General features: G+C 45.6%; 1 protein-coding gene and 1 long non-coding RNA gene across 2 annotated transcripts in view; one reads left to right on the top strand and one right to left on the bottom strand.

Annotated features, from left to right (window-relative positions):
- The first annotated feature begins 6,577 nt into the window (after positions 1–6,577).
- Positions 6,578–7,075, top strand: LOC123737988 (FAM10 family protein At4g22670-like). Its single transcript, XM_045713278.1, has one exon. It carries the CDS (start codon positions 6,578–6,580, stop codon positions 7,073–7,075), a length of 498 nt encoding a protein of 165 aa, XP_045569234.1.
- Positions 7,076–14,628: 7,553 nt separating this feature from the next.
- LOC106592152 (uncharacterized) overlaps positions 14,629–19,316 on the bottom strand; it is a 35,806-nt gene continuing 31,118 nt past the window's right edge. Inside the window, exon 2 of the long non-coding RNA XR_006762519.1 lies at positions 14,629–15,012. This is a non-coding gene — a long non-coding RNA (uncharacterized lncRNA). The remainder of the gene's footprint in view (positions 15,013–19,316) is intronic.

The raw sequence follows: 19,316 nt of genomic DNA, 5'->3' as shown, positions 1-19,316 counted from the left end.
GGCTCCGGTCTGTGGGCCGTCTCTGCGGGCTCCGGACTGTGGGCCGTCTCTGCGGGCTCCGGACTGTGGGCCGTCTCTGCGGGCTCCGGACTGTGGGCCGTCTCTGCGGGCTCCGGACTGTGGGCCGTCTCTGCGGGCTCCGGACTGTGGGCCGTCTCTGCGGGCTCGGACTGTGGGCCGTCTCTGCGGGCTCCGGACTGTGGGCCGTCTCTGCGGGCTCCGGACTGTGGGCCGTCTCTGCGGGCTCCGGACTGTGGGCCGTCTCTGCGGGCTCCGGACTGTGGGCCGTCTCTGCGGGCTCCGGACTGTGGGCCGTCTCTGCGGGCTCCGGACTGTGGGCCGTCTCTGCGGGCTCCGGACTGTGGGCCGTCTCTGCGGGCTCCGGACTGTGGGCCGTCTCTGCGGGCTCCGGACTGTGGGCCGTCTCTGCGGGCTCCGGACTGTGGGCCGTCTCTGCGGGCTCCGGACTGTGGGCCGTCTCTGCGGGCTCCGGACTGTGGGCCGTCTCTGCGGGCTCCGGACTGTGGGCCGTCTCTGCGGGCTCCGGACTGTGGGCCGTCTCTGCGGGCTCCGGACTGTGGGCCGTCTCTGCGGGCTCCGGACTGTGGGCCGTCTCTGCGGGCTCCGGACTGTGGGCCGTCTCTGCGGGCTCCGGACTGTGGGCCGTCTCTGCGGGCTCCGGACTGTGGGCCGTCTCTGCGGGCTCCGGACTGTGGGCCGTCTCTGCGGGCTCCGGACTGTGGGCCGTCTCTGCGGGCTCCGGACTGTGGGCCGTCTCTGCGGGCTCCGGACTGTGGGCCGTCTCTGCGGGCTCCGAACTGTGGGCCGTCTCTGCGGGCTCCGAACTGTGGGCCGTCTCTGCGGGCTCCGAACTGTGGGCCGTCTGTCGCCGGAAGCTCTGGACGGGGAACTGTCGCCGGAAGCTCTGGACGGGGAACTGTCGCCGGAAGCTCTGGACGGGGAACTGTCGCCAGAAGCTCTGGACGGGGAACTGTCGCCAGAAGCTCTGGACGGGGAGCTGTCGTCGGAAGCTTTGGACGGGGACTGCGCACTGAAGGCCTCATGCGCGGGACTGGCTTTGGAGGCACCAGACTAGTAACGCACACCACAGGGCTAGTGCAAGGAGCAGGAACTGGATACACGGGGCCTTGACTACGCACTAGAAGTCTGGAGCGCACAGCCTTTACAACCCGTCCTGGCTGGACTTTTACTGTAGCCCGGGCGGAGTGCTGGCACAGGGCGAACTGGGCTGTGCTGAGGCAAGATGGCTGCCGTGCGTAGAGCAGGCGCAGGGTAGCCTGGTCCTTGGAGACGCACTGGTGGCCAGATGTGTTGTGCCGGCGCACTTCTCCCAGGCTGGATGCCCACTCTATCACAGCACTTACTGGTATCGCTCGCGCCGGACTGTGCATGCGGATGGGCGAGATCGTGGGCACTTCCGCATAGAACGGCGCTCTCACCGCCAAATGCTCCCCATAATAAACACAGTGAGTTGGCTCAGGTCTATTGCCTGACCAAGCCAATTTTCCCGTGTGCCCCCCCCCAATTTTTTGGGGGGGCTGCCTCTCAGCCTCCTTGCCAGCCGTGTTCCCGCATAACGTTCCCGGTCCTCTCCAGCCTTCCTCCATGGTCCTTCTCCAGCTAGTATCTCCTTCCAGGTCCATGACTCCTTATACTCCTGCTGCTGCTCCCTCCTCTGCTGCTTGGTCCTCTTATGGTGGGTAGTTCTGTAACAATCGTCGTAGTGAGTGGACCAAAACGCAGCGGGTACAGTGCTCATCTTCTTCTTTATCTTTTAAGAAACATGAACACTTAACAAAATAACAAACAACGACGAAAACAGTCCTGTAAAGCTACACAGCTATACATGGAACAACTACCCACAAACACGGTGACAAAAACCCCCTACTTAAATATGGCCTCCAATTAGAAGCAACGAAGAACAGGTGCTTCCAATAAAAGGCCAAACCAAAAAACCCTGAACATAGAAATAGACTAAATAGAACATTACCCCCCCCCCAAAAAAAAACACACTAAACAAACACCCCCTGCCACGCCCTGACCAAACTACAATAACAAATAACCCCCTTTACTGGTCAGGACGTTACACATAAGTAATCAGCTCCATGAGTCAATAAAGAAAAACTCTTGAAAAGAAAGGGAAAGGGGATACCTAGTCAGTTGTTCAACTGAATGCATTCAACTGAAATGTGTCTTCCGCATTTAACCCAACCCCTCTGAATCAACCGAAAGGTTCCTGGATCAAATCCCAGAGCTGACAAGGTAAAAATCAATCGTTCTTCCTCTGAACAAGGCAGTTAACCCACTGTTCCCCGGAATGAGTATTTGTGTCCAAACTTTTGATTGGTACTGTATACATTCATACAATACCTCAGGACCATTTAAATATAATACATATGAAGGTTGTGCAGGACTGTTGTAGATGAAAAAACCAATCATCTGTTGAGGGAGTATTTATCTGGTCAATCTGGTCAATAAAAAAACACAACACTCAGATCCCAGAGCTGCTGAAGAAGATAGATGAGATGGTGATGAAGAATGGAGGAAAACACTACACCAATGAGATGTACCAGGAGGAACAGAGGAAGATCAACAAGGAAAAGGAGAGGAAGAGACAGGAGGAGGAGAAGAGAGAGAGGAGACAGGAGGAAGAAAGAGGAAGAGGAGAAAAATTGACGTCTGCGTTGGGGTTGGGAGCCATGTACAGCTCTCCATTGTCGTTAGCAGCTGTTAAAGGTTATGATTGCACGGGCTATTTCACATCAGATAGTTCCAACTCAGAAGACCAGTAGGATTAAGATTTCCACGTCCACCATCTCAGATTGTTTTGAAATTAAGATTAATTATGGTGTTATATAATATAAATGTAATTTAATCTCTGAGAAATTATGCAAATTTATTGCGACCAAATTTGACATTTTAATTGATAGGATTCATATACTATTCAATAAATATAGTACCCAACATCTGATCTGGATCCAATTTTTCCCCAACAATGATTAAGAACAAAGAATGGTCAAAAGCCTCAGATCAGATGTTGGCTATTATTTCACACTATTGCCTTGTTATCTGGAGGGCGGCCATTTGCATCAACCCCAATGGTCCAAATGTGGAATCCGTAACCATGCTGATATCATTGACAGTAATGGTTTGAGAACATTCCAAGATTTGTAAGATACATACACATTACCAGATACCTACACATTACCAGATACATACACATTACCAGATACATACACATTACCAGATACATACACATTACCAGATACATACACATTACCAGATACATACACATTACCAGATACCTACACATTACCAGATACATACACATTACCAGATACATACACATTACCAGATACATACACATTACAAGATACATACAAGATACATACACATTACAAGATACATACACATTACCAGGCAACACTTTTGTTTATATTTACAATTTAGGTCAGCTATGTTAGCCTATGGATTTATTAATAAATGATCTGGGCTCCTGAAAGGACTGATCTCTATAATATACATGCTATACATGCTAACTTCTGTAATGTGGTAAAACATTTTAAACAACTAATCCCCCTTGGGGGTGGCAGATAGCCTAGTGGTTAGAGTGTTGGACTAGTTAAATGAAAGGTTGCAAGATCAAATCCCTGAGCTGACGTGGTAAAAATCTGTCGTTCTGCCCGGGAACAAGGCAGTTAACCCGCTGTCATTGAAAATAAGAATTTGTTCTTAACTGACTTGCCTAGTTAAATGAAGGAAAAATAAAAAACTGGAAGGTTACTGGATCAAATCCCTGAGCTAACATGGTAAAAATCTGTTGTTCTGCTCCTGAGCAAGGCAGTTAACCCACAGTTCCCCAGGTGTTGAAGATGTGGCTGTTGATTAAGGCAGCCCTCTGCACTTCTCTGATTGGTTTAAATGTGGGTTGGGTTAACTGCGGAAGACACATTTCAGTTGTACAACTGACTAGTATCCCCTTTACCTTGTTGTCCCAGCAGGTTTTGACAGCTTCTGGTCCCATACCAGACAAAATTACAATTTGTGGTACTTTTAATAACCATTTAGCTTCAGGTGGCCAATTATTTGAAAGGATAATCTCTGAAAATGCACATCATTCTACTAGAGAGTCCCCTAGTCACATGACCTTGTAGTGAACGATGCACTAACAGACTCACTGACTTTATCTTCATTTCCCTATTTGATGTCAATGATGTACTAAGTGCTATGCTAAAGAGTGTAAGAAAGTAAAAAATGCATAGCTGATTCACATAATCCCTTTTTACTCTCTGCACCAGTTATCACAGAACCATTGACCTATATATTATAACTTTACAGTTGTTTATGGTGATATCCTTAAGATCTGTAAAGCAGCACATGTCCTCCCCCTACATAAAGGAGGAGATCCTTCTGACTTAGATAACTACCGTACAATTTGCAAATTATCTTGCCTTCCCAAAGTTTTAGAATCCCTGGCCAACTGTCAACTAACTTTTTTAACTTCCCACTCTATTCTTAATGTGAACCAATCAGGTTTTAGACCTGGACAGAGCACAGTTTCAACTGCTACGCTTGTTTTAGATGTTTTCAATTGCTTTGATCAGAAAAATTATTTCCAAGGCCTTGGACACTGTTGACCATCACACTCATTCAAAGTTTACTGAAATAGGCCTGGATCAGGCTTCTTGAAAGTGGTTTGAGAATGATCTGTCAGACAGGACTCAATGTGTGATTTCTGATGGTGTCAAGTCTAGTTTCCTGGTACTGGAACCTGTTCTCTTTAATATTAATATAAATAATATTGGTTTATCTGTTAAAACTTGTAATATTTATCTGCATGCAAAGTGGGCTTCTGTTTTAGGAATATATCTTGCCTCTCCCTAAAAAGCAGGAAGCAGATTGTACATTCAATGTTCCTGACAGTTCTTGACTATGGTGACACTATTTACCAGATTGCATCAGCTACTACTCTTAACTTTGGATGCCGTCTGTCACGGTTGTGTGGAGAGACGGACCAAGATGCAGCGTGCTCTGAGTTCCACATATTTTATTTAGTGAAACTTACAAAACAAAAGGAAACAAACAAATAACCGTAACATCAGAGGTGCTACATGCACTAACTCAAAACAAGATCCCACATAACACAGTGGGGAAATGGCTGCCTAAATATGATCCCCAATCAGAGGCAACAATAAACAGCTGCCTCTGATTGGGAACCATACCAGGCCAAGAGAAAAATAAAACACCTAGATAGAAACATCCCCCCCTAGTCACACCCCGACCTAACCACAATAGAGAATAAAAAGGCTCTCTAAGGTCAGAGCGTGACACCGTCTACGATAGTGCCCTTCTCAGGTGACAGTTTTAATACTCACCACTACATCCTGTTTCAAAAGGTTGGCTGGTCCACATTAAAGTCCCGTAGATCACTTCATTACTCCTTTTTTTGTTTACAAAGCTTTACTACAGCAGCTTCCAACATACCTAACTTTGTTACTAATGTAGGAAAGAATGAGCTACCAAAGCCGCTCATAAGATTAATTAACTCGAGGTCCCTCTGGTCTCCACCAATTTAGGTAAATACTCCTTTAGTTTTATTGCCCCCATTGTTGGAATAACCAACAAAATGTCTTGCATATTGTTTCCCTGGAGCCTCTAGTGCAGGTTAGGACTCTGGTGTTGAATTATTTCAATGAAGAATGTATTTTACCTCCTTTTTTCTCCATAATGTTGATCTTGTCTAATCACTGCAACTCCCCAATGGGCTCGGGAGGCAAAGGTCAAGTCATGCGTCCTTTGAAACATGACCCACCAAACTGCGCTTCTTAACACCCGCCCGCTTAACCCGGAAGCCAGCCGCACCAACGTGTCAGAGGAAACACAATTCAACTGACGACCGGGGTCAGCCTGTAGGCGCCCGACCCGCCACAAGGAGTTGCTAGAGCGCGATGAGCCAAGTAAAGCCCCCCGGCCAAACCCTCCCCTAACCCGGACGACACCGGCCAATTGTGTGCCGCCCTATGGGGACTCCCGATCACAGCCAGTTGTGATACAGCCTGGGATCAAACCCGGGTCTGTAATGACACCCCTAGCACTGCGATAAAGGGCTTTAGACCGCTGTGCCACTTGGGAGGCGGATTGCAGTTCTTTCGATTGATTGTGGTGGTTTAAATGGTGAAGTTGTGGTGTTGAGGTTGTTCCTGTGCTTATTTTTATTCTCATTGTTCTATTTGTAATGTTAGTTTTTCTTCCTGTTTGGGAGAAAATGTTGTATTCAGGGCACCATTGGGAATGAGACCCTGGTCTCATTTGGGCTACCCTCAATAAGTAAAAGTTAATAAATTAAAAATGTATAAACAACTATTGGAAAGCTCATATTCTGAGCTAACCATTAAAAAAGTATGGTCCACAGATCTAATTGAATCTGAACAGCCCTTTAACTGGAACAGAATATGGTAAAATATGGCATCCTGTAATCTGAACCATCAATTTATACATTGTGTGCAACCCAATCATCACCAAGTTGTACCAGGGTGCTGGTGGTATGCCCGAAGTCATGGCTGGTGGATTCCCCGATGCTGGTGGTATACCCGAAGGTATGGCTGGTGGATTCCCCAGTGCTGGTGGATTCCCTGGTGCTGGTGGTATGCCCGAAGGCATGGCTGGTGGATTCCCCAGTGCTGGAGGTATGCCCGAAGGCATGGCTGGTGGATTCCCCGGTGCTGGTGGTATACCCGAAGGTATGGCTGGTGGATTCCCCAGTGCTGGTGGATTCCCCGGTGCTAGGGGTATGCCCGAAGGCATGGCTGGTGTATTCCCCGGTGCTGGTGGTATGCCTGATGGCATGGCTGGTGGATTCCCCAGTGCTGGAGGTATGCCCGAAGGCATGGCTGGTGGATTCCCCGGTGCTGGTGGTATGCCCGAAGGCATGGCTGGTGGATTCCCCGGTGCTGGTGGTATGCCTGAAGGCATGGCTGGTGGATTCCCCGGTGCTGGTGGCGCTGCTCCTGCAGGTGGTGGATCATCTGGACCAACTATTGAGGAAGCCGACTAAACCATTCCATCGTTCCTGCAACTACCTCCCCCTAACAAGCAAAGTTTGAAATGTGGCTTTGAGTCAATGACTATTATCACTGTGACTCTTATCACAACCTGTGTCAAGTCACTCCAGTTCACACTGACCATAGTAGTAGTCCATCACAACTTTTCCCCAATGATCTTTGTCTATAGCGCCTGCTAAATTCAAGGCAGCAATGTTGTTGAGAGCAGTCCATTGCTAACGTCATATCTTTTTAAAGCTTCTCAGTATCTTCACATACTGAGCAGCTCACGTTATAGACGGAAGCGTGCTACATGGCAGACCAATCCGAACTCATCTCTCGGCATATCCAGCCCATCCATTATCTCAGCCAATCATGGCTAGCGGGAAGATTCCTGGCGATTTTCCATGGCTAACTGACTAGGCTCGTATTTGCAGATCAAATCAAATCAAATTTATTTATATAGCCCTTCGTACATCAGCTGATATCTCAAAGTGCTGTACAGAAACCCAGCCTAAAACCCCAAACAGCAAGCAAAGCATGTGAAAGAAGCACGGTGGCTAGGAAAAACTACCTAGGAAAAACTCCCAAGAAAGACCAAAAACCTAGGAAGAAACCTAGAGAGGAACCAGGCTATGAGGGGTGGCCAGTCCTCTTCTGGCTGTGCAGGGTGGATATTATAACAGAACATGGTCAAGATGTTAAAATGTTCATAAATGACCAGCATGGTCAAATAATAATAATCATAGTAGTTGTCGAGGGTGCAACAAGCACGTCCGGTGAACAGGTCAGGGTTCCATAGCCGCAGGCAGAACAGTTGAAACTGGAGCAGCAGCACGGCCAGGTGGACTGGGGACAGCAAGGAGTCATCATACCAGGTAGTCCTGAGGCATGGTCCTAGGGCTCAGGTCCTCCGAGAGAAAGACAGAAAGAGAGAAAGAGAGAATTAGAGAGAGCATATTTAAATTCACACAGGACACCGGATAAGACAAGAGAAATACTCCAGATGTAACAGACTGACCCTAGCCCCCCGACACATAAACTACTGCATCATTGATTGTATGTTGTTTTACTCCATGTGTAACTCTGTGTTTTTGTATGTTGTCGAACTGCTTTGCTTTATCTTGGCCAGGTCGTAATTGTAAATGAGAACTTGTTCTCAACTTGCCTACCTGGTTAAATAAAGGTTAAATAAATTAATAAATAAAAATAAATAAATACTGGAGGCTGAGACAGGAGGGATCAGAAGACACTGTGGCCCCATCCGATGATACCCCCGGACAGGGCCAAACAGGCAGGATATAACCCCACCCACTTTGCCAAAGCACAGCCCCCACACCACTAGAGGGATGTCTCCAACCACCAACTTACCATCCTAAGACAAGGCCGAGTATAGCCCACAACGATCTCCGCCATGGCACAACCCAAGGGGGGGCGCCAACCCACACAGGAAGACCACGTCAGTGACTCAACCCACTCAAGTGACGCACCAATCCCATGGACGGCATGGAAGAACACCAGTAAGCCATTGACTCAGCCCCTGTAAAAGGGTTAGAGGCAGAGAATCCCAGTGGAAAGAGGGGAACCGGCAAGGCAGAGACAGCAAGGGCGGTTCGTTGCTCCAGCCTTTCCGTTCACCTTCACACTCCTGGGCCAGACTATACTTAATCATAGGACCTTCTGAAGAGATAAGTCTTCAGTAAAGACTTAAAGGTTGAGACTGAGTCTGCGTCTCTCACATTGGTAGGCAGACCATTCCATAAAAATGGAGCTCTATAGGAGAAAGCCCTACCTCCAGCCGTTTGCTTAGAAATTCTAGGGACAATTAGGAGGCCTGCGTCTTGTGACCGTAGCGTACGTGTAGGTATGTACGGCAGGACCAAATCGGAAAGATAGGTAGGAGCAAGCCCATGTAATGCTTTGTAGGTTAGCAGTAAAACCTTGAAATCAGCCCTTGCCTTAACAGGAAGCCAGTGTAGGGAGGCTAGCACTGGAGTAATATGATAAAATTTTTGGGTTCTAGTCAGGATTCTAGCAGCCGTATTTAGCACTAACTGAAGTTTGTTTAGTGCTTTATCCGGATAGCCGGAAAGTAGAGCATTGCAGTAGTCCAGCCTAGAAGTAACAAAAGCATGGATGAATTTTTCTGCGTCATTTTTGGACAGAAAGTTTCAGATTTTTGCAATGTTACGTAGATGGAAAAAAGCTGTCCTTGAAACAGTCTTGATATGTTCTTCAAAAGAGAGATCAGGGTCCAGAGTAACGCCGAGGTCCTTCACAGTTTTATTTGAGACGACTGTACAACCATCCAGATTAATTGTCAGATTCAACAGAAGATCTCTTTGTTTCTTGGGACCTAGAACAAGCATCTCTGTTTTGTCCAAGTTTAAAAGTAGAACGTTTGCAGCCATCCACTTCTTTATGTCTGAAACACAGGCTTCTAGCGAGGGCAATTTTGGGGCTTCACCATGTTTCATTGAAATGTACAGCTGTGTGTCGTCCACATAGCAGTGAAATTTAACCTGTTAGGGCTAGGGGGGCAGCATTGACACGGCTGGAAGAAAAAACAACCCGATTTGTTACCACTCCTACTCGAATAGAATATGCATTTTTTACATAGATAAAAACACCAAATTTTGTGAGCTGTGAGTATAACAGAACGCAAATGGCAGGGCAAAACCTGAGAGACTTCTTTACAGGAAGTGGCCTGTCTGATTTGTTGATACTTCTTTTATCTCTATCATTTACTAACTCTGCTCTAACGTGTCCCTTTCCCCGCCTTCATAGGCTCTCAGACCCGGGAAAAACGAATGTCGATTCAGCCCCGGGAAAAAGCCTGGACAGAATTTCAGAATTGGATTTTTTTCTAAACAGCGAGTTGACATGCTTCGACGTACGGTAATGAAATACTTTGAATTTTATTGTCAGGAATTGCGCCAAGCGCGTGACACTTCTTTACTATTTTGGATAGTGTCTGGAACGCATACGAACAAAACGCCGCTATTCGGATATAACGATGGATTATTTTGGACCAAACCAACATTTGTTATTGAAGTAGCTGTCCTGGGTGTGTATTCTGACGAAGACAACAAAAGGTAATGACATTTTTATAATAGTAAATATGATTATGGTGAGTGCTAAACTTGCCGGGTGTCTAAATAGCGAGCCCGTGATGCCTGGGCTATGTACTTAGAATATTGCAAAATGTGCTTTCACCAAAAGCTATTTTAAAATCGGACATATCGAGTGCATAGAGGAGGTCTGTATCTATAATTCTTAAAATAATTGTTATGCCTTTTGTGAACGTTTATCGTGAGTAATTTAGTAAAATGTTAGCGAATTCCCGGAAGTTTGCGGGGGGTATGCTAGTTCTGAACTTCACATGCTAATGTAAAAAGCTGGTTTTTGATATAAATATGAACTTGATTGAACAAAACATGCATGTATTGTATAACATAATGTCCTAGGGTTGTCATCTGATGAAGATCATCAAAGGTGAGTGCTGCATTTAGCTGTCTTCTGGGTTTTGGTGACATTATATGCTGGCTTGAAAAATGGGTGTCTGATTATTTCTGGCTTGGTACTCTGCTGACATAATCTAATGTTTTGCTTTCGTTGTAAAGCCTTTTTGAAATCGGACAGTGTGGTTAGATTAACGAGAGTCTTATCTTTAAATGGCTGTAAAATAGTCATATGTTTGAGAAATTGAAGTAATAGGATTTTTAAGGTTTTGAAAATCGCGCCACAGGATAGCCGTGGCTGTTACGTAGGTGGGACGAATTCGTCCCGCCTAGCCTAGAGAGGTTAACATTATGTTTTCGAATGACTTCCCCAAGAGGTAAAATATATAGTGAAAACAATAGTGGTCCTAAAACGGAACCTTGAGGAACACCGAAATTTACAATTGATTTGTCAGAGGACAAACCATTCACAGAGACAAACTGATATCTTTCCGACAGATAAGATCTAAACCAGGCCAGAACTTGTCCATGTAGACCAATTTGGGTTTCCAATCTCTCCAAAAGAATGTGGTGATCGATGGTATCAAAAGCGGCACTAAGATCTAGGAGCACGAGGACAGATGCAGAGCCTCGGTCTGACGTCATTAAAAGGTCATTTTCCACCTTCACAAGTGCAGTCTCAGTGCTATGATGGGGTCTAAAACCAGACTGAAGCATTTCGTATACATTGTTTGTCTTCAGGAAGGCAGTGAGTTGCTGTGCAACAGCTTTTTCTAAAATTTTTGAGAGGAATGGAAGATTCGATATAGGCCGATAGTTTTTTATAATTTCTGGATCAAGAGAGGCTTTTTCAAGAGAGGCTTTATTACTGCCTCTTTTAGTGAGCTTGGTACACATCCGGTGGATAGAGAGCCATTTATTATGTTCAACCTAGGAGGGCCAAGCACAGGAAGCAGCTCTTTCAGTAGTTTAGTTGGAATAGGGTCCAGTATGCAGCTTGAGGGTTGAGGCCATGATTATTTTCATCATTGTGTCAAGAGATATAGTACTAAAACACTTTAGTATCTCCCTTGATCCTAGGTCCTGGCAGAGTTGTGTAGACTCAGGACAATGGAGCTTTGGAGGAATACCCAGATTTAAAGAGGAGTCTGTAATTTGCTTTCTAATGATCATGATCTTTTCCTCAAAGAAGTTCATAAATGTATTACTGCTGAAGTGAAAGCCATCCTCCATTTGCGAAGGCTGCTTTTTAGTTAGCTTTGCAACAGTATCAAAAATAAATTTCGGATTGTTCTTATTTTCCTCAATTAAGTTGGAAAAATAGGATGATCGAGCAGCAGTGAGGGCTCTTCGATACTGCACGGTACTGTCTTTCCAAGCTAGTCGGAAGACTTCCAGTTTGGTGTGGCGCCATTTCCGTTCCAATTTTCTGGAAGCTTGCTTCAGAGCTCGTGTATTTTCTGTATACCAGGGAGCTAGTTTCTTATGACAGATGTTTTTAGTTTTTAGGGGTGCAACTGCATCTAGGGTATTGCGCAAGGTTAAATTGAGTTCCTCGGTTAGGTGGTTAACTGATTTTTGTCCTCTGACGTCCTTGGGTAGGCAGAGGCAGTCTGGAAGGGCATCAAGGAATCTTTGGGTTGTCTGAGAATTTATAGCACGACTTTTGATGCTCCTTGGTTGGGGTCTGAGCAGATTATTTGTTGCGATTGCAAACGTAATAAAATGGTGGTCCGATAGTCCAGGATTATGAGAAAAAACATTAAGATCCACAACATTTATTCCATGGGACAAAACTAGGTCCAGAGTATGACTGTGGCAGTGAGTAGGTCCAGAGACATGTTGGACAAAACCCACTGAGTCGATGATGGCTCCGAAAGCCTTTTGGAGTGGGTCTGTGAACTTTTCCATGTGAATGTTAAAGTCACCAAAAATTAGAATATTATCTGCTATGACTACAAGATCCGATAGGAATTCAGGGAACTCAGTGAGGAACACAGCATATGGCCCAGGAGGCCTGTAAACAGTAGCTATAAAAAGTGAGTGAGTAGGCTGCATAGATTTCATGACTAGAAGCTCAAAAGACGAAAACGTCATTTTTTTTTTTTTTTGTAAATTGAAATTTGCTATCTTAAATGTTAGCAACACCTCCACCTTTGCCGGATGCACGGGAGGTATGGTCACTAGTGTAACCAGGGGGTGAGGCCTCATTTAACACAGTAAATTCATCAGGCTTAAGCCATGTTTCAGTCAGGCCAATCACATCAAGATTATGATCAGTGATTAGTTCATTGACTATAACTGCCTTGGAAGTGAGGGATCTAACATTAAGTAACCCAATTTTGAGATGTGAGGTATCACAATCTCTTTCAATAATGGCAGGAATGGAGGAGGTCTTTATACTAGTGAGATTGCTAAAGCGAACACCGCCATTTTTAATTTTGCCCAACCTAGATCGAGGCACAGACACGGTCTCAATGGGGAAAGCTGAGCTGACTACGCTGACTGTGCTAGTGGCAGACTCCACTAAGCTGGCAGGCTGGCTAACAGCCTGCTGCCTGGCCTGCACCCTATTTCATTGTGGAGCTAGAGGAGTTAGAGCCCTGTCTATGTTCGTAGATAAGATGAGAGCACCCCTCCAGCTAGGATGGAGTCCGTCACTCCTCAACAGGCCAGGCTTGGTCCTGTTTGTGGGTGAGTCCCAGAAAGAGGGCCAATTATCTACAAATTCTATCTTTTGGGAGGGGCAGAAAACAGTTTTCAACCAGCGATTGAGTTGTGAGACTCTGCTGTAGAGCTCATCACTCCCCCTAACTGGGAGGGGGCCAGAGACAATTAATCGATGCCGACACATCTTTCTAGCTGATTTACACGCTGAAGTTATGTTGCGCTTGGTGACCTCTGACTGTTTCATCCTAACATCGTTGGTGCCGACGTGGATAACAATATCTCTATACTCTCTACACTCGCCAGTTTTAGCTTTAGCCAGCACCGTCTTTAGATTAGCCTTAACGTCGGTAGCCCTGCCCCCTGGTAAACAGTGTATGATCGCTGGATGATTCGTTTTAAGTCTAATACTGTGGGTAATGGAGTCGCCAATGACTAGGGTTTTCAATTTGTCAGAGCTAATGGTGGGAGCCGTCGGCGTCTCAGACCCCACAACGGGAGGAGTAGAGACCAGAGAAGTCTCGGCCTCCGACTCCGACTCGCTTAATGGGGAGAACCGGTTGAAAGTTTCAGTCGGCTGAATAAGCGACACCGGTTGAGCATTCCTACAGCGTTTCCCTCCAGAAGCCATGAGAAAGATGTCCGGCTGCGGGGACCGTGCGAGGGGGTTTATACTAACGTTACTATCTGTACTTACTGGTGGCACAGACGCTGTTTCACCCTTTCCTACACTGAAATTACACTTGCCTAACGATTGCGTCTGAAGCTGGGCTTGCAGCACAGCTATCCTTGCCGTAAGGCGATCGTTCTCCTGTATATTATAAGTACAACGACTGCAATTAGAAGGCATCATGTTAATGTTACTTAGCTTCGGCTGTTTGAAGTCCTGATGAACCATGTCCAGATAAAACCTCCGGGGTGAAAAAGTTGAATGAAAAAAGTTGAGTGAGGGAAAAAGTAAAAATATACGGTAATGAAAAAGTAAAAAACCGTCAGGTAGCAAAGTAAGACCGGCAACAAAACGCACAGCAGCGTAAACAAGTCTGCAAGTTGTGACCGGAAACAGGAAATGGAGGCAGCAGAGTCTGATGCATGCACATTTTTTTTTTTTAAGGCATTTCTGCCAAACAAGCAGTGAAGTAGTGCCTAGCTGTAACGCCCTGGCCATAGAGAGGGGTTTTTTGTTCTTTATTTTGGTTAGGCCAGGGTGTTACAGTGGGTGGGCGTTCTATGTTCCTTTTTCTATGTTTTGGTATTTCTTTGTTTTGGGCCATGTGTGTGGCTCCCAATCAGGCACAGCTGAAGCTCGTTGCTGCTGATTGGGAGTCACACATAAGGAGCATGTTTTTCCTTTGGGTTTTGTGGGTAATTGTTTCTGTTTAGAGTATTTTCCTAACAGGACTGTTTGCTGTCGTTTTTGTTCATTTTGTAGTGTTCTCTTGTTTATTTGAATTAAAATTCTAATGATGAACACATCCTCTGCTGCACTTTGGTTCCCTCTTACAGACAGCCGTTACACTAGCTTCTTGAATCGGGTCACGTATGAACATTCTATCATTAATGAGCTCGAAAAGATAAGAGGATTTATCCTGATTCAAAAACCCTCACATATATCCTTATCACAAGGGTTATGCAAATATAGTACGTCTATCACAGATCACATTGGTGTCCGGTTACTAAGCAAATGTTTCATAAGCTAAACTGACTGTTACACACAAAGAAATAGAATCCGGCTACACAGGCTACGTTGTCACTCTTTTTACTGGAAATTACATTAGAAACACACCTCGTGATGAGAAGGACGTCATTCCATCCAAACACACCTCGTGATGAGAAGGACTGTGAGGGAAGTCAGTTCATCATGTTCATGACTTCAGAACAAAGCAGACATTTCATACACCTGTGGTAAGAGATAGCTATCTAAATAGGAAGGTCTGAAACACATCAGCACTTGTGGGATGTGTCACAAATGGCACCCTATTCCCTTTACAATACTTTTCACCAGGGCCCTCGTGCACTACTTTGACCAGGACCCTAGTGCAATACTTTGACCAGGACCCTAGTGCACTACTTTGACCAGGACTCTAGTGCACTACTTTGACCAGGGCCCTAGTGCACTACTTTGACCAGGGCTCTAGTGCACTACTTTGACCAGGACCCTAGTGCATTACTTTGACCAGGACCCTAGTGCATTACTTTGACCAGGGCCCTAGTGCACTACTTTGACCAGGGCCCTAGTACACTACTTTGACCAGGGCCCTAGTGCACTATAAAGTAAACAGGGTGACATTTGGGACAAACCCCACAGGTATCTCCCACAACACAAACCCAATGGGGAAATGTAAGTTCCCTAAATCTCGTATTCAACATCAACACAATGTTTAGCATATTTAGAGTTTCTGTAATACACATGATATACAATGTTCTATTTGTGACACCCAATGTGTGGGTTTATAGTCACCAGACTTGTTACGGTTTGTTCTCATATCTGTTGATATAGTGAATGACCATAACATCCAAGACTATAATAAAATTAATTGATCTTGTTCTACACTGTCATGTATATACTCTTTCTTTCTTACTAAAGTCTGTTTGTTCTGAGAGGTGGAGAAAAGAACAGCAGACAGAATGAGTTGAAATATAAAGTCAAGAAGGAGATTTAAGATTGCGTATTGACAGCAACAGCAGTTGTTCTGACGGTGGTAGCAGCACCAGTAGTAGTTCTGACGGTGGTAGCAGCACCAGTAGTAGTTCAGACGGTGGTATTTTAGCAGCACCAGTAGTAGTTCAGACGGTGGTAGCAGCACCAGTAGTAGTTCAGCCGGTGGTAGCAGCACCAGTAGTAGTTCAGACGGTGGTAGCAGCACCAGTAGTAGTTCAGACGGTGGTATTTTAGCAGCACCAGTAGTAGTTCAGACGGTGGTAGCAGCACCAGTAGTAGTTCTGACGGTGGTAGCAGCACCAGTAGTAGTTCTGACGGTGGTAGCAGCACCAGTAGTAGTTCAGACGGTGGTATTTTAGCAGCACCAGTAGTAGTTCAGACGGTGGTATATTAGCAGCACCAGTAGTAGTTCAGACGGTGGTATTTTAGCAGCACCAGTAGTAGTTCAGACGGTGGTAGCAGCACCAGTAGTAGTTCAGCCGGTGGTAGCAGCACCAGTCGTAGTTCAGACGGTGGTAGCAGCACCAGTAGTAGTTCAGCCGGTGGTAGCAGCACCAGTAGTAGTTCAGCCGGTGGTAGCAGCACCAGTCGTAGTTCAGACGGTGGTAGCAGCACCAGTAGTAGTTCAGACGGTGGTAGCAGCACCAGTAGTAGTTCAGACGGTGGTAGCAGCACCAGTAGTAGTTCAGACGGTGGTAGCAGCACCAGTAGTAGTTCAGACGGTGTTAGCAGCACCAGTAGTAGTTCAGACGGTGGTAGCAGCACCAGTAGTAGTTCCTGTTACAGCTGTTTTAACGGGTTATTTTCATGGTTCAATGCCTTTAAAAAGACTGAAAGACCCTGGCATTTGGAAGATAATGTGGAAGATAAGAGGTTGGAGTGGGGAATACACTCAGTGATTTAAGTGTTGCAGTAGAGTAGATTAATACTATATAATGTGAGTCAACAGACGTCAGATACACTGACTGCAGACACACGTCCTTTCTTTTTACATACAACATGATTGGTAACACTTTACTTGACATCCAGCATCATAACAGGTTATAACACGGTCATAATCATGTCTTAAAGCCAGGCACCACAGGCTAATAGGGATTTTTATTTGTTTACTCTCATCAGACTGACACTTTACCAGTTCAAAGTATTCATATATGCAAGTTTTATTTATTTTAAAATTAAAATATGCAAAGGAGGTAAAACCTCATTAAATATGTGCTATTTTGTAAATTACGAGAATCTGTTTTTCAACACAATCCTTTCAGGGCAGAATGTTGTTGCTTTGTTTTATTGTGATACGACACTCAAATGGTCAGACTTTTACAGAACAGTTTATCAAAATATTGTAATTTCATGGAATTAGTTATTCACATGTATGACAGGCGCATATTTTGCATATATTTTACAGATAAAATTACACTTAAAATCTAAATGACACAAGATATATAAAAATAGCCTCTGTATTAGTCTGACTATAAGACCTAAGAACTTGTGTGTGGAGTAATGTGAATCTACATCCGTAGAAGACAGAGAACAATTATTTGGTGCACGGGGAACATGTCATTTTGAGAAAATGGCCGATAAAGATAGACTAATGCAATTTAAATGTACTTTCCATAAATATGACCATTTATGTCACATTAATTAAACTATTATTCATATATCACTTTTAAACTGAGAAATAAACATCAAATATACCTTTTACAAATACATCACCACGGTTAATACATTTGTTTCAAGCAATAGAGCATATGCTTTGAATACTGGTCTGTTGGGTAAATTCTCATATCACTTTGCTCAATTTGTCACATACAAGGCTTTTTTTATGGCTGTTGAAACGTGTAGAACATTAATCAGCTTTGCCTGCCCCATATTTAAGGCACTCTTTGAGTTGTTGCTGGTGCCTATACTTTCTTGACTGTGTCATGGGACCTGTTCCTACGCTTGGCACTCTCCATTGAAGCAGCATCAGCTCTCACAACACACCTCGGATCCTCCTCTCTGATTGTTTCCAGTGTCACCAAAGTGCTGTCAAGCCACAATTTGTCCATCACATTTGATGGCACTGTTGCCGGAAGCTCTGGACGGGCACTGCGCACTGAAGACCTGATGCGTGGAGCTGGCTTAGGAAGTGCCAGACTAGGTACACGCACCACAGGGCTAGTGCGAGGAGCGGGAACAGGACCTCCTGGACCGGGCTGACGCACTGTAGGCCTGGTGCGTGGTGCTGGCTTTGGATACACCAGACTGGAGACACGCACCTCAGGGCTAGTGCGAGGAGAGGGAACTGGATATACCGGGTCGTGGAGGCGCACTGGAGGTCTCGAGCGCACCTCCTGCACAACCCGTCCTGGCTGGATGGAAATAGAAGCCCTGCACGAGCGGAGTGCTGGCACAGGGCGAACTGGGCTGTGCAGAGGCCTGATGGTTGCCGTGCGTGGAGCAGGCGTAGGGTAGCCTGGGCCTAGGAGGCGCACTGGTGGCCAGATTACGCTGCGCAGGCATCCTCCTTCCAGGCTGGATGCCCACTCTAGCACGTCACTTGCGAGGGGCTGGGATCGCTCGCACCGGACTGTGCGTGCGCATGGGCGAGATCGTGCGCACTTCCGCATACTCCGGCGCTCTCCACTCCATACGCTCCCCATAATAAGCACAGGGAGTTGGCTTAGGGCTCACCCTTGGCCCAGCCAAACTACCCATGTGCCCCCCCCCAAAAAAATTATTGGGTGTGCCTCTCGTGCTTCCCAGTCGGCGCGTATATAGCCTCATAACGGTGCCGCTCCACCTTGGCTGCCTCTATCTCCTCCGGTGGGTGACGGTATTCACCAGCCTGGTGCCATGATCCAGCCCCGTCCAGAATTTCCTCCCATGTCCACGATTCCCTGTAGTCCACATAATTCCTCTCTAGCTTCTTACCCCGCTGCTTGGTCCGTTGGTGGTGGGTAGTTCTGTATCGGGTGTCGTAATGATTGGACCAAGGTGCAGCGGGAAAGTGTATACTTATCTTCTTTTTTAATGTGAAAGAAGGAAAAAAACGAACAAAACACGTATACAAAAACAATGGACGACACTAAACAGTCCCGTCAGGTGCAACATACAGTAAACAGGAAGTAACTACCCACAATTGCCATAACCAAAACACCCCTATACATAGGACCTTCAATCAGAGGCAACGAGGAACAGCTGCCTCCAATTGAAGGCCAAATCAATAAACTAAATATAGAACTAGAAAGACTAGAACATAGAAATACACTAACATAGAACATAGACCAAAACCCCGGAACACTCTAAACAAACACCCCTCTTACTTAAACACGTCCTGATCAAACTACAATAACAAATAACCCCTTTACTGGTCAGAACGTGACAACTTATTATGTCTGTCGACATTACAGTCATAACTGCAGGACTAAATATCAGCATGTTACCCAATAGAAATATCAGCATGTTACTCTATGTAAATATCAG

Source organism: Salmo salar, chromosome ssa02, assembly GCF_905237065.1.
Source record: "Salmo salar chromosome ssa02, Ssal_v3.1, whole genome shotgun sequence".
NCBI lineage: Eukaryota > Metazoa > Chordata > Actinopteri > Salmoniformes > Salmonidae > Salmo > Salmo salar.
The sequence above is the reverse complement of the archived record's forward strand: the minus strand, read 5'-3'. Positions and strand labels throughout refer to the sequence as shown.